Consider the following 12,552-nt stretch of genomic DNA (forward strand, 5'->3'; position numbering starts at 1 on the left):
AGATCACTCTCGAACTATTCTGGACAAAACTGGCTACAAAGAAATATTTAAAATCTAAATGGACCCACATCAGATAGACTGAATTGCTTTATAAAAGCTTTAATATTTAATGTCTGTCATTATTAATATTAATATTAATAAAACATGAAATCATTCAAAACTTTAGCCAGTTACAATAAAACTTTAAAAATAGTCTATAAATGTTTTTACATTCTAATTACCATAACTATTTTTATAGTTTAATTATTTATGTACATTAATAGGTTATTAGAATAGGTTATAATAGAATCATTACAGAAAATGAAATGCAACCATAAATTGTACCAGAAACATTTTTATTTAATGAAATATAAGACTTCACAAAATTAAGAAGAGTAAATATGAGCAACATTTTTCTTTTTGTTAACAGTTGTACTGTTTAATTTTGTAGAAACCAGATTTTTTTAAAAATATTCTTTGAATAGAAAAATAGAAACATATTTGAATAGAAACAAAAACAATAAAAAAAAAACATTTATTTAAAATAGTAATCTTGTACTTTAATTTTATTGTAACTGTTGCAACTTTAAATAAACACTTCAAAACTGAAGTAAACAATGAAATTCTGGAAAAACTCTATTGTTGGGTGCTCACAGTGGGGCGGTTCCTGGAGCTTCCCCTATCAGCTGCCAGGTTGAACCACCGAATTGTGTGCTTTGTAATTTCGTCATCAGTGGCGGCACGTGATGCATGGCTTTTTCTCACTGCACCTATAATACACAAGCAGATTTTCATTTTAAAAAATTCACATTGAAGCTACTATGATTAATGGCAAATGTTTTTGAAATAAAAAGCTTGTTGAATTGCACTAATTGAAAAAAAAAAAAAAAATCTGCATTACATTAGCTGTGCTTGAATTTTGATGCATTGTATTTTTAAGGCTTGCATTGTTATAGGCTAAAATTCAACATGGTCGTATATTTAAGCTGTGAATATTTCAATTAAAATATTTCACACACATATTTCATTATTTTTTAAAATTCAATAATTCATATTCACCTTTCAGATTTCACTTCCAAAATATTCATTGTTTAAAAATACAACCTATAAAATTTGACTAGCAAATTTCAGTCCATTTTATTTCGCTTTACAAATTCAGTGGTTCAAAGTCTGCAGAAAATTCAACATTTCACATCCGGGAACTGCAGGAAAAGCAGTAGAGTGCCGATGCATGATATCCATCTGCTGTTAGTCTTCTTCACCAGCAGGTGCCGCTAGCGGCTGTTCACGAAGAGTAAGTCATCATTATTCATAAAAACGGATTTACAGAATTAGAGCAAGCGGTAAGTGACTTTGATGATTATCAGGGCCAGTATGAATGCAGAAAAGCTGATAAAGACACAAAAGCTGCATTTATGGTTAACGTTACTTTCCCTGTGTAGGCTACAGCTTTCTCTACAGTGAATGAGATTATAACGTTATTGCCCGATGCTGGTGTAAGATCAAACGTTAAATCTGAGGTAGACATATATTTCTCTCTGTTGTTTAGTTTCTTCAACTTTATATCGAGGTGCTGTGTTGTAATACTAGGGTTTCCCTCATCCGTCACAGGAGCCCCCTGCCATCAGGACATATAAAACTCTTAACACAGCTTAATGGACTCGTACAGTGATATAAAAGACCAAACTCACACCTCATTTGTAGGATATATTATGTAGGCTCCAAGAAAGCAGATACTGGCATAAAGTTGGTTTGACGCTGAATGTTTGATATTCGCAAATTTAGGTCTCTAAAGTTACGACATTGGTAGGGCTGGGCGATATATGGCATGCGATTGTCACGCGCATTTCGTCAGTAAAGCCGGTTCCCTGATTACCTCTAAATCGCCATCACCTGCTTTAAAATGGAGCGCCTTTTAATAGTCAGAGCCGTAGTTCACGGAGAAGCCACGCAAAATCGGGTTCATTATCGAAGTCGATTATCTTCGATACTGAACGCAGGTGATGGCGATTTAGAGGTAATTTATGTTAATCTGAAACCACGCCCACCGGGGGGGAAAAACAATCCAACAGTCTCCATTGAGTTTGTATTGCGTGAGGCTGCCTTCTTGTCTTTTCTGACTTATTACAAAAAACAGAACAATGTCTAAAAGCTGCTGTGTGACAAGGTGTACAGCTAACAAACTTAAAAAAACCCAGAAATAAGTTTTTATAAGCTGTCGACCCCAAAAAACGAATGTTTAAGGACACAAAAGTGGATACAGGCAGTGAGACAGAGCGCAACGGGTCATATTACTATATGAAATGCATTGGAGGAGAACGTAATCGGCGACAGGTGAAATAATTCTTTGACATGGTAAAAAGTAATGAATTGTTTGTTTTTGTTGGTTTGTATAGCATATGTTGTCACCAATTACGACCCCCTCCAGTGTATTTCATATAGTAATATGACAATGGGTTGGTGATATCATAAACCCTGCAAAACACGCCCCCGGAAACACTCAACAAAGGGGGCGAGGCCATGTGGCACAGCATAATGGAAGTGGAAGAGTTGTGTACACCGGACACGACGTGTCAAAAGATATATAACCCATTATAATCTGTGATATTTTCTACACTGGATGCGGTGCTGAAGACAGTTTCCAGAATCTACACGAGTTCCAGGGTTTCCGTTGTCCGGTAATTACCGGACATTGGCTGGGAAAAAAAATTAAATGTCCGACAAAATTAAATCTCTCCGGTCAAATTGTCAGATTAAAACTGCCTAATAATCCCGGCCCCGCCCCCCTAACACAATCTGAATCGACCGTTTGAAAGTTTTTAAACAACATCGCATGTTGCATTTCAAATAAAGCGCACGCCTAACGGCTATAATATAGACCTAAACCACAAACTATTGAGAGACGTTTCAAATATGGCCAGGCCCAGGCAGACTAGCCTTAAAAGTTTTTTTCAGAGGCCAGACGCGAAGGAGGATACTGAATCAGGAACGCCTGAAGCCTCAGATGTCCAGAGCCAGACAGCTCCGCCACCACCGGAGAAAAAGCCGAAGTGTAGGGCGTATCGGTCGGAATGGAGTGACAAGTTCCCATGGCTAAGATGTGAGGTAATTGATGGTAACGAAAAAATGTTCTGTTCGCGCTGCGAAAAGGCAGGACAACACAACGGATTCACAAGAGGGTCGAATAATTTGAGAATGTCTGCTCTCATTGAACATAGTCAGAGCAATGACCATGTTGCATTCAAGTTCATTTGACAAGGAGTCATTTCACACGGTGGCCAATTTAAATGTTACCAGCTAAATGAGACATACTGAGTTTATAATTAAGTTTGCTTGAGTAAAAACAATGCTATATTCGGATATTTCATGTGGGGAAGGGGGGTTGGTTTGTTAAACTATGAAATGTGAAACCATAGTAAAAAACAATTGGTTGATTGACGCCAATCGGACGTTCATGTTTTTTTTCTGTCTATTTGAAAGTTAGGCTAATAAACATGTTGCATATACGGCCTGATTATGTCATTTTTTAAGTTACATAAACTGCTTTCAGTTTTCCTTAACTTGACTAATTAAGAGGCGATATTTGACCGGCATATCATCAAAATGTCCGGAAAACGAAACCTCTGCCGGTCACTTTGACCGGCACCATTTTTTTTCTAGCGGAAACTCTGACGAGTTCAATGCTGGATTTGCACAAAGGCTTTTACTGAAAGATGAAGCAGTTCCCACTTTAAAAGCAGAAGCTGCTGTTTATTGCCATATCGCCCAGACCTACTCTAGCGGTTAATAAACAGAACTGCATGCATCTTGCGGAAGAACATTATAGCCAGAGCTACTTCTCTCTGTTTATGGCTATGACGAGTCATGCAGATACTGGAAATATTTATTACATTTACTTACACAGGAGGAACTTCTTGGACTCCATTTGGTTGAACGCCTTTTTACCATTCACGCCCTTCCAGTTAATCCTCCTCCCAACATCATCACAGAACATGCGGGAAAGGATGTTCCATGTGACACGTTTTGTATCATGGCCCCCAACAGTTGCAAGGGAAGAAATCTAAAATGTAACAAAAATCCTGTCAATTTCTTATAATATTAAAGATCCATAAAGGTACTAAAAACATATTTAAAACAGTTCATGCGAGTACAGCGGTTCAACATGGTAAGGTTGAGACCAGACAGCGAGTGAACGGAAGGAGTGCAGGTATATATTGCTGGCTGATGATCGCTGACAAGTGAACGTAATCAGGTGATTGGGATCTGGTGACTGTAGTGGGTGGTGACTGTGGTGACTCCCTGACACTCCTACTGCTGCTGCTTGAAATATCCATGTTCTGTTTGCCAGTAAGCAGAAAATGTGTGAATGCTTTTGGCAGGCAGGTAAATACTGGCTCTCATCTTCTGTGTGAAAAGCGAGTGTCAGAAGCATAAAGATGTGCATTGCCACCTTGTGTACCAGGGTATTTCTATTTTTCAATAAGCCCCTCTATGGTCAGCGAGTGAATTTGCATGTTCCCTCGGCACATTGCCAGTGAAAATTTCTTGGGTATGAACACAAAGAAACGCTGAAAACCGCCATGAAAAATGTTTGCGATAAGCTTGCTCGATAACCGTCCCAGTGTGCACAAGGTTTCAAGCTTTGAGCCAAAATTAGGGTTTGCTCCCTTTGTCACTACACCTTTAAATCAGACCCATAAGTAGGAGAACATTTGCACTACACTACTGTGTAATGCTAAGAGAGTGGTGATAGCTATCCAGGTTCATTTAAGAGCAAACCTAAAAGACATAATATGACTTTGTGATTGGCTGAAAGATCATTAAACATTTCTAAAAGGGCTGATAAAGATAATTTATCACATTAAAAATAACACAGCATGCATTTTTCACTCTCTAAGATTAGCATGAACTGTAAAAAATTTTTAAAAAAATGCTAGAATGTAATGTAAATTTTCAGTGTAATGAAAATGAAAATGAAAAACACTCACCACGCTCAACTTAATTTGATTATTTGCGGGATTTCTGAGCCACTCCTCAAAATTCTCCACTTCCTCCATTGATGTTAATGGAAAATCTACTGGGTTGTCAGGCATTTCCATGTCTTGGCCTGCTGGGCTCACCTTGCTCATCAAATAATTTACTTTAGCAATTATTTGCTCCTGCTGATGTTTTATTAATTCCAATAAACTCATAATGTGAACTTCTGCAGCTGTGCAAAACAGAAAAAAAAATATTTAACATAAATTCATTCTGCATTGGACAACTCATTAAGGCACATTCTACTTAACAGATGGAAAGAGACAGTTAATTTTTTTAAAAAAGTGGCCTCAAAGAATTTAATTTAGACTTTTATTCACATATAAACATTCATCAGTGAACATAAATTTAAGTTCAACCGAACCTGCTTAATGCGTGAGAAAAAACCTATTGTGGAAGCTCAAAGGGCTGCGTAACACCAGAATGAACCTCACTGAGATTTTATGCTCAAATAAATGTATCATTCAGCCAGTCTGTGTTCCTCCACAATTTATCTTCTCAGCGATGAACTAATAAATACAAACATGGATTTCCACTATATTGTTTTCGATTGTGGTTGCTGAATAAATGGGCTTATATTTATATAATTTAAAATTATTGGTATTTATATTAGGAATTTCACTGTATTCATTTTTGCAATAAGTTTCTTGTTTTTCCAGTTTTGGTAAGGAAGCGTGTTAATTTATATGATAAATAGCCTGTAATAAATCAGCACGCTAGATGAGGTAAAATAAACCACAGGTACGATTTAACATTCTCTTGATTTGTGCTGTTAGGAAAAAGTGCAATAATTCTGATGAAATGTAAAAATAAATTTCTCAAATAATAACAAATACAATGTTTAGCAAAATAATTGTTACCTTTTTTTTTGCTCAAAAGTTTTCATTGGCTAAAACTAGATTAAAATGCCCTGACGTTTAGTCGACAAAAAATGACTAAACCAAAACAGAATAAGGTTGAATAAATATAATAAAAGCTAAAAAGTACATTTTAAAGGACTAAGACTACAATTAAAAACAGTTGACAAAACAAACACTATTTAAGTCTTATATCTGATGAGGTATTGCTCACCAGAGCAGGTGATACTGTCTGATCCACATCTTCCCCCCCGCCAGGTTGGTCTGTAGACCTTTCTTGTAGAAGGGGTTTGCTCTTCTGCTGGTCTCTGTGCACAGTGAGGTGGTGGTGAAGTGGGTGGAAGAGGAGCAGGTGTGCTGCTACTTGGGATAAAAGGTGGTGTTGATATAACAGGAGCTGGTGGCGAGATAACAGGAGCTGGTGGTTCGGTTAAGAGTTTGGCTGGACCCCTGGCTCTCTTTTTATGAGGATGACCTTCTTCCTCACTGTCATTATCTGTGTCTCCAAAGAAATGACTATAAAGTGGGTTGAAAAAAATACAACAATCAGGGTTGAAAATTAAAACTCTTGATCTGCTCTTATTAATAATTACAAAAACATTTTCACTGGCCTAAGAACTTAAGTTATAAATTAGTGTAACTGATTGAGAATGTCATGGCAATCCTGTTGTAGTTGTGTTAAGAGTATTCTGATTTTATACTAAATTATGTTTTTGAGAAAATATAGAGGCCAAAAAGTTAATGTAGAATATAAAGGATAATATATGTATATACTAACATTGGCTTTGGCCTTCTTTTTGGTCTTATCTCCTCCTCTTCCTCTTCAGACTGTAGATCTGATGTGTTACACATCAGAGATTTCTTTAAGAGTCGTTGTGCCTCAAAGTAGTCATCTTAAAATTAAATATGTGTTAAACTTCAGTAGTTTCAAATTATCATAGCAAAAAAGAACATTATACACAACAGAACAGTATGACACTGATTAAAAGGATTTTTTTTTCAATTATATAAGGTCAAAATATTTTGATATTTGCTTACAATAGTCATTTTAAAAAATAAATAAATAGCATACCACATGTTTTAATAACTCTGACATCATATGTTTTCCAGTCAGGTCCCGGCTCCTCCGAATTTTTCACTGCCCTGTTTACTCTTTCATCATTTCGGTAGTTTGGCCAATAGACAACTCCATCTCTGCACCACGTTTGTGGCACCACTGCTACCGTTTTGTTGATCAGGAACTCGATTAAGTGGAACATCCTTAACCGAGAAGGAAGGAAAGAAACAAACAGCAACACAGAAATATAACTTTTTTTGTTTCAAGAAGATCTGAAACAATTGTTATTAATAAAAGAAATTATATAGCCATCATTATTAATCAATTATTGTTGTGGCGTATGAATGTGTTGTGAATTAGCTGGAAAGTTTTTGTGAGAAGAACTGTTAGTGAATGAGACCCAATGTTTTGCTGATTATGCCGTTTTTACTTTCTTTTCAGCCTAAGGTTTTCTGGGTCAGTACGTCTACCTTTTGTTACCAAGTGCATAGTGTAATTGCATGTGGGTCACTTTTAAAAAGAAGATGTAAGCTGGTCATCCAATAAAAATATAATATGGTCAACAAATCGGAATTGCAGTTCAAATGTGGCCTTATTAAGCTCAACTGAATCAACAATGAACTGTCAACTTACTGCGAAGTTACTTTGAAACAATCTGTACTGTATAAATAAAAATGACTTTGAACACAAGCAACTCACTACACAAAGTACTTACAGACAATTGTTATCCAGTTTCAAACTGCAGTGTTTGTGGTGATGCATGGTGATGTCTTTTGTCACTGTGTCTGTTCCTAATTTTGCATAAACACTTGTCCAGTCAAAACTATTGTGCAACTGCATCAATTCTACTGCTAATATATGAACACAAGAGCTCTAACTACTACAAACTAAAACTACCATCAATACTACCACTATCATTCTCCCCTAGGAAAAAACATACAAGCTAAAAATGAAAATTTGATGTGTATCTGCTTACCCCCAGTGCATCCAAGATGTAGGTGACTTTGTTTCTTCAGTCGAACGCAAATTATGATTTTTAACTACAATCGCTGCAGTCTGTCAGTCAAATAATAGCAGTGGATGGGAACTTCTACTATAAGAGTAAATAAAACTTGCTTAGACAAATCCAAATGAAACCCTGCAGCTCGTGGCGACACATTGATGTCCTAAGACACGAAACGTTCAGTTTGTGCGAGAAACCGAACAGTATTTATATAATTTATTACCTCTAATACACCACTATGTCCAACTTCGTTCAGCTTCCGGTTGGTGAGGTCTGATCGCGCTCTGACAACGGAAGTAATGTCTAGCACTCATTGAAGTATATGGGCGAGACATCACTTCCGTCATCAGAACGCGTTTTTTGACCTCACTAACAGGATGCTGAACGAAGTTGGACATAGTGGTGTATTAGAGGTAATAAATTATATAAATACTGTTCGGTTTCTCACACAAACCGATCGTTTCGTGTCTTAGGACATCAATGTGTCGTCACGAGCCGCAGGGTTTAATTTGGATTTGTCTAAGCAAGTTCTATTTACTCTTATAGTAGAAGTTCCCATCCACTGCTATTATTTGACTGACAGACTGCAGCGGTTGCAGTTAAAAATCATAATTTGCGTTCGACTGAAGAAACAAAGTCACCTACATCTTGGATGCGCTGGGGGTAAGCAGATAAACATCAAATTTTCATTTTTGGGTGAACTATCCCTTTAACCTGTGGAGTTTTTGTTGTTTCTCACTGTAGCGTGAGACATTCCTAAAATGTATGAAATAAGGGTATGGCCACAAAACCATCCCTATGAGGTAAAGCAACACATTTCTGGACAAGCTCTGAAGCTTTAACACACTTGAGTGTATCTGATGTTTGTGAAATTATATGAATATTCAGATATTCAGAATTGAATGGGTATGTGAAGAACAAAGACTTCTCTGAAAATTCTTTGTATACTACGTACACTCCATCACTGCATTCCACAATGTTATGTATGATGCAAATCTCATTACCAATGACAAACACGTTATCCCCGGTTGAAACTTTAACCGTCCACTTGTCACATGCCATCTCACCATACTGTGCTTTCACTGACAGTCCATCTACAAGTGGCCCAACAAAATGCTGTTTTTTAAAAGAGGTACCATTTAAAGGAGTGTCAGTAATTCTCATCTCTGACAATCGACGAATAATTTGGGCAAGGGGAAAGTCTGGTTTTCTAACAAGCCTTTTTAGCTTGTTCAGGTAACTTTCATAGGGAAATGCAGAAAATGCGTCAAGACAACCATGTCGTTGTACTTCATCTGCCAGATGAACCAAAGCATGTACATTATAAACAAGTTGATCTTTGCCATATATTTCACCAAAGTGAGAAACAAAAGATCTAAGCAAGGTGCGAGCATACTGTGTGTGGCAGGACAGTCTAGGACTTACTAAAATGGCAGTACCAGAGAACAGCAGCATGAAATTGCTGTACATATTTCGGTCCAGAAAGGTACCCAACACTACAGGTCCGGTGTACAGCAGAAACTGCCTAAATTCAGTGGCCTTCCAGCGATCTAATTCCCTCAGCGTTCTGGGCTTTCGGGCAAACTCCACTGGAATATAGGAACGCATTTCTACTAGTTTAGCAGACATTCTATCTGCTATGTTTGCAGGTACTCTGAAATTCAGAGGACCCCTGAGCCAAATATTCAGCAAGCGCCTAACCACACCTAAACAAACCAAATGCATATAATCTAGAGGGAATTGAGAAACCATGCCAACACTGCTGCCATGAAATGGATGTGGCCCCTCATGATGATGGACCTCATCAACCATGTTTTCAAATGAATCATCTGTCCTTAGGGCATAGTCTGTATATGGGTATGTCATGCGTCTGTTAACATGTTTTCCAGGCTGAGAACATTTATCACAACCATGGTAGCCATTGTGGCTCTTTGTGTTTTTAATAAAGGACCTTGCTGGTGTGTCACAAATTACTGTGTCCAGTTCGAGCTTCAATGTCTTACCCTCTATTTCAAAACCTTTCTCAAGCTGTTGTAACTCAGCAACAAAATCTCCAAGAAACTCCTTTGCTGAGCTTGGTTTCTTTGGTCCACAGAACAAACCTATGACTACTGGTTCTTTCATGGGAACACTCAGTAGCAGACCAAGGATGGGCCACAGTTGCAGACTAGAGCTCTTGAACAAAGGAAGTCCATCTATGTTTACTTGCAACTTCAAAGTGAATCAGTCAGCCAGTGTGTGTAGGTATTTAGACAGCATATTCTTAAGTGATGACAGAATACCAAAATAGTGATACTGTCCCCCAGCCCTTTCTAGAATAGTGTACTTTGTCTTAGTCCTAAGGAGGGTTCTAGCATCCTTTGGAAGATCAGGATGGCAAATGCGAAGTATGCACAATAGTGCTGTCAAAGCAACCAAAGAAATGCCAAAGTGTATGGCCCAGTTGGAAATACTGTCAGAGAGTGAAAATGTCTCAGGCCGTTCATCTTCTGAATGTTCTGAATCAGATGTCTGAATCGGCCTATCACAGCTGCCAATCACAAAACCCTCCTGTATGTCTGCATCTACCTCCATGCCACCTTCCTCCTCACTAAAGACTAGTCCAGTTGCAGTGTCTGAATAAGCTTGATTGTCTGGACTTTCTTCAGAAAGCTCTCTATTGACATCTACAAGGTCCCTCTCTGTTGTCACTTGAAAGTCAGTCAAATTTATGTAGTCATCCCTAATTTGTTTAAGTCTTTTATCTACGTCTACACGGGTCCTCCGTCTTAAGGTAGAGCTGGAGACAGGAACAGTTTTTCTATTCATCTTATCTAAAAGAAATGTTACAGAACATAAAGACAGATTGTTGCTGAAAAGAACAAACATTTAAAAAATAAATATACAGCAGGACTCCACAATAATGTCCACAATAAGGACTGCCCGATGCATGAAAGTAAAACCAACAAAGTAGGTTTTTGAACAAAAACTTCTCTAAAAATTCTTCGTATACCATGTACACTCCATCACTGCTTTCCACAATGTTATGTATAACGCAAATTTCATTTTAAATAACAAACACAAACCTAAAAAAACAGCCTAAAAGGTGTGTTTTAAAACTTTTAACCTTGTATGAATCTTTTGAAATGTCACATTTATTACACGTTAAAAGCTGTAGTTGTGCACCATTATCAGTATTTGATAAAATAACTGGCAAAATCAAGTTTAAAACAGTTTTTAATCTTGCGTACCTCAGAAGAAAGATGAAATAGAAGAAATTCAAGAAATAATCGAAAAAACACACTGGTGGCACTTGAATGAGCTGTAAGCTGCAACAGAACACACACACACACACACACACACACACACAGTATCTTAATATGAATTAATATAGTATGAAATAATGATCTGAAACAACATTGAATGAGGTGAAGAACTGTCAAATGTAAACAGAAATAGGCTCAAACTAGTATACTAGAACTAAAGATTACTGATACAAGTGGTTTTTAAACTTTTACCCATAAATTATAGGTGTAAATCTTTTGAAATGGCACATATTACATGTTAAAAGCTGTAGTTGTGGACCATTATCCGTATTTGACAAAATAGCTGGCAAAATCAAGTTTAAAACAGTTTTTAATCTTACGTACCTCAGAAGAAAGATGAAATAGAAAGAAGATATAATCGAAAAAACACACTGGTGGCACTTGAATGAGCTGTAAGCTGCAACAGAACACACACACACACACACACACACACACACACACACACACACAGTATCTTAATATGAATTAATATAGTATGAAATAATGATCTGAAACAACATTGAATGAGGTGAAGAACTGTCAAATGTAAACAGAAATAGGCTCAAACTAGTATACTAGAACTAAAGATTACTGATACAAGTGGTTTTTAAACTTTTACCCATAAAGTTTAAATCCTTTGAAATGTCACATTTATTACACGTTAAAAGCTGTAGTTGTGCACCATTATCAGTATTTGATAAAATAACTGGCAAAATCAAGTTTAAAACAGTTTTTAATCTTACTTACCTCAGAAGAAAGATGAAATAGAAGAAATTCAAGAAATACTAACGTTACTCGAAAAAACACACTGGTGGCACTTGAATGAGCTGTAAGCTGCAACAGAACACACACACACACACACACACACACACACACAGTATCTTAATATGAATTAATATAGTGTGAAATAATGATCTGAAACAACATTACATGAGGTGAAGAACTGTCAAATGTAAACAACAACAAAAATAGTCTCAAACAACTAACGTTAGAAGTTCAGTGAAAAAAGTAGGTAACGTTAGGCCTAAGCGTATCTCGCCTGCTATTTTGGAAAGGGGTGAAAATTTGCGTTTAGGTCGTTTTGGACTGAAACCTTATTTAAAAAGCTTATTAAATCACCCCACCTCCCAGAAAGATGAAGAAATTCTGTCCAAATAGCGTTTTATTCAAAAGGTTATTTGCAAAATTATTTTTTACTCAAATCTAAGTTAACGCTAATGACAGAGCTAACGTAACTTGGCCAGTCATTTTTAAAAATTACAAAAATTGTAAAATTGTAAATAGTAAAAGCAATAATGTTAAAAAAACGATAATGTTACTGGATACAACTGTACA

The 12,552-nt window shown here is 36.8% G+C and overlaps 1 protein-coding gene across 1 annotated transcript; it reads right to left on the reverse strand.

Annotated features, from left to right (window-relative positions):
• Nucleotides 1-471: 471 nt before the first annotated feature.
• LOC125261610 lies at nt 472-7,927 on the reverse strand. The gene is made up of 7 exons (XM_048180168.1): nt 7,646-7,927; nt 6,946-7,133; nt 6,652-6,766; nt 6,088-6,389; nt 4,968-5,188; nt 3,880-4,039; nt 472-749 (listed from the first exon to the last, which is right to left on the reverse strand). Exons 1-7 carry the CDS (start codon nt 7,768-7,770, stop codon nt 616-618), a joined length of 1,245 nt encoding a protein of 414 aa, XP_048036125.1. The 5' UTR covers nt 7,771-7,927; the 3' UTR covers nt 472-615.
• Between the last annotated feature and the right edge of the window lie 4,625 nt (nt 7,928-12,552).

The sequence above is a fragment of the Megalobrama amblycephala genome, unplaced genomic scaffold, assembly GCF_018812025.1.
Source record: "Megalobrama amblycephala isolate DHTTF-2021 unplaced genomic scaffold, ASM1881202v1 scaffold442, whole genome shotgun sequence".
NCBI lineage: Eukaryota > Metazoa > Chordata > Actinopteri > Cypriniformes > Xenocyprididae > Megalobrama > Megalobrama amblycephala.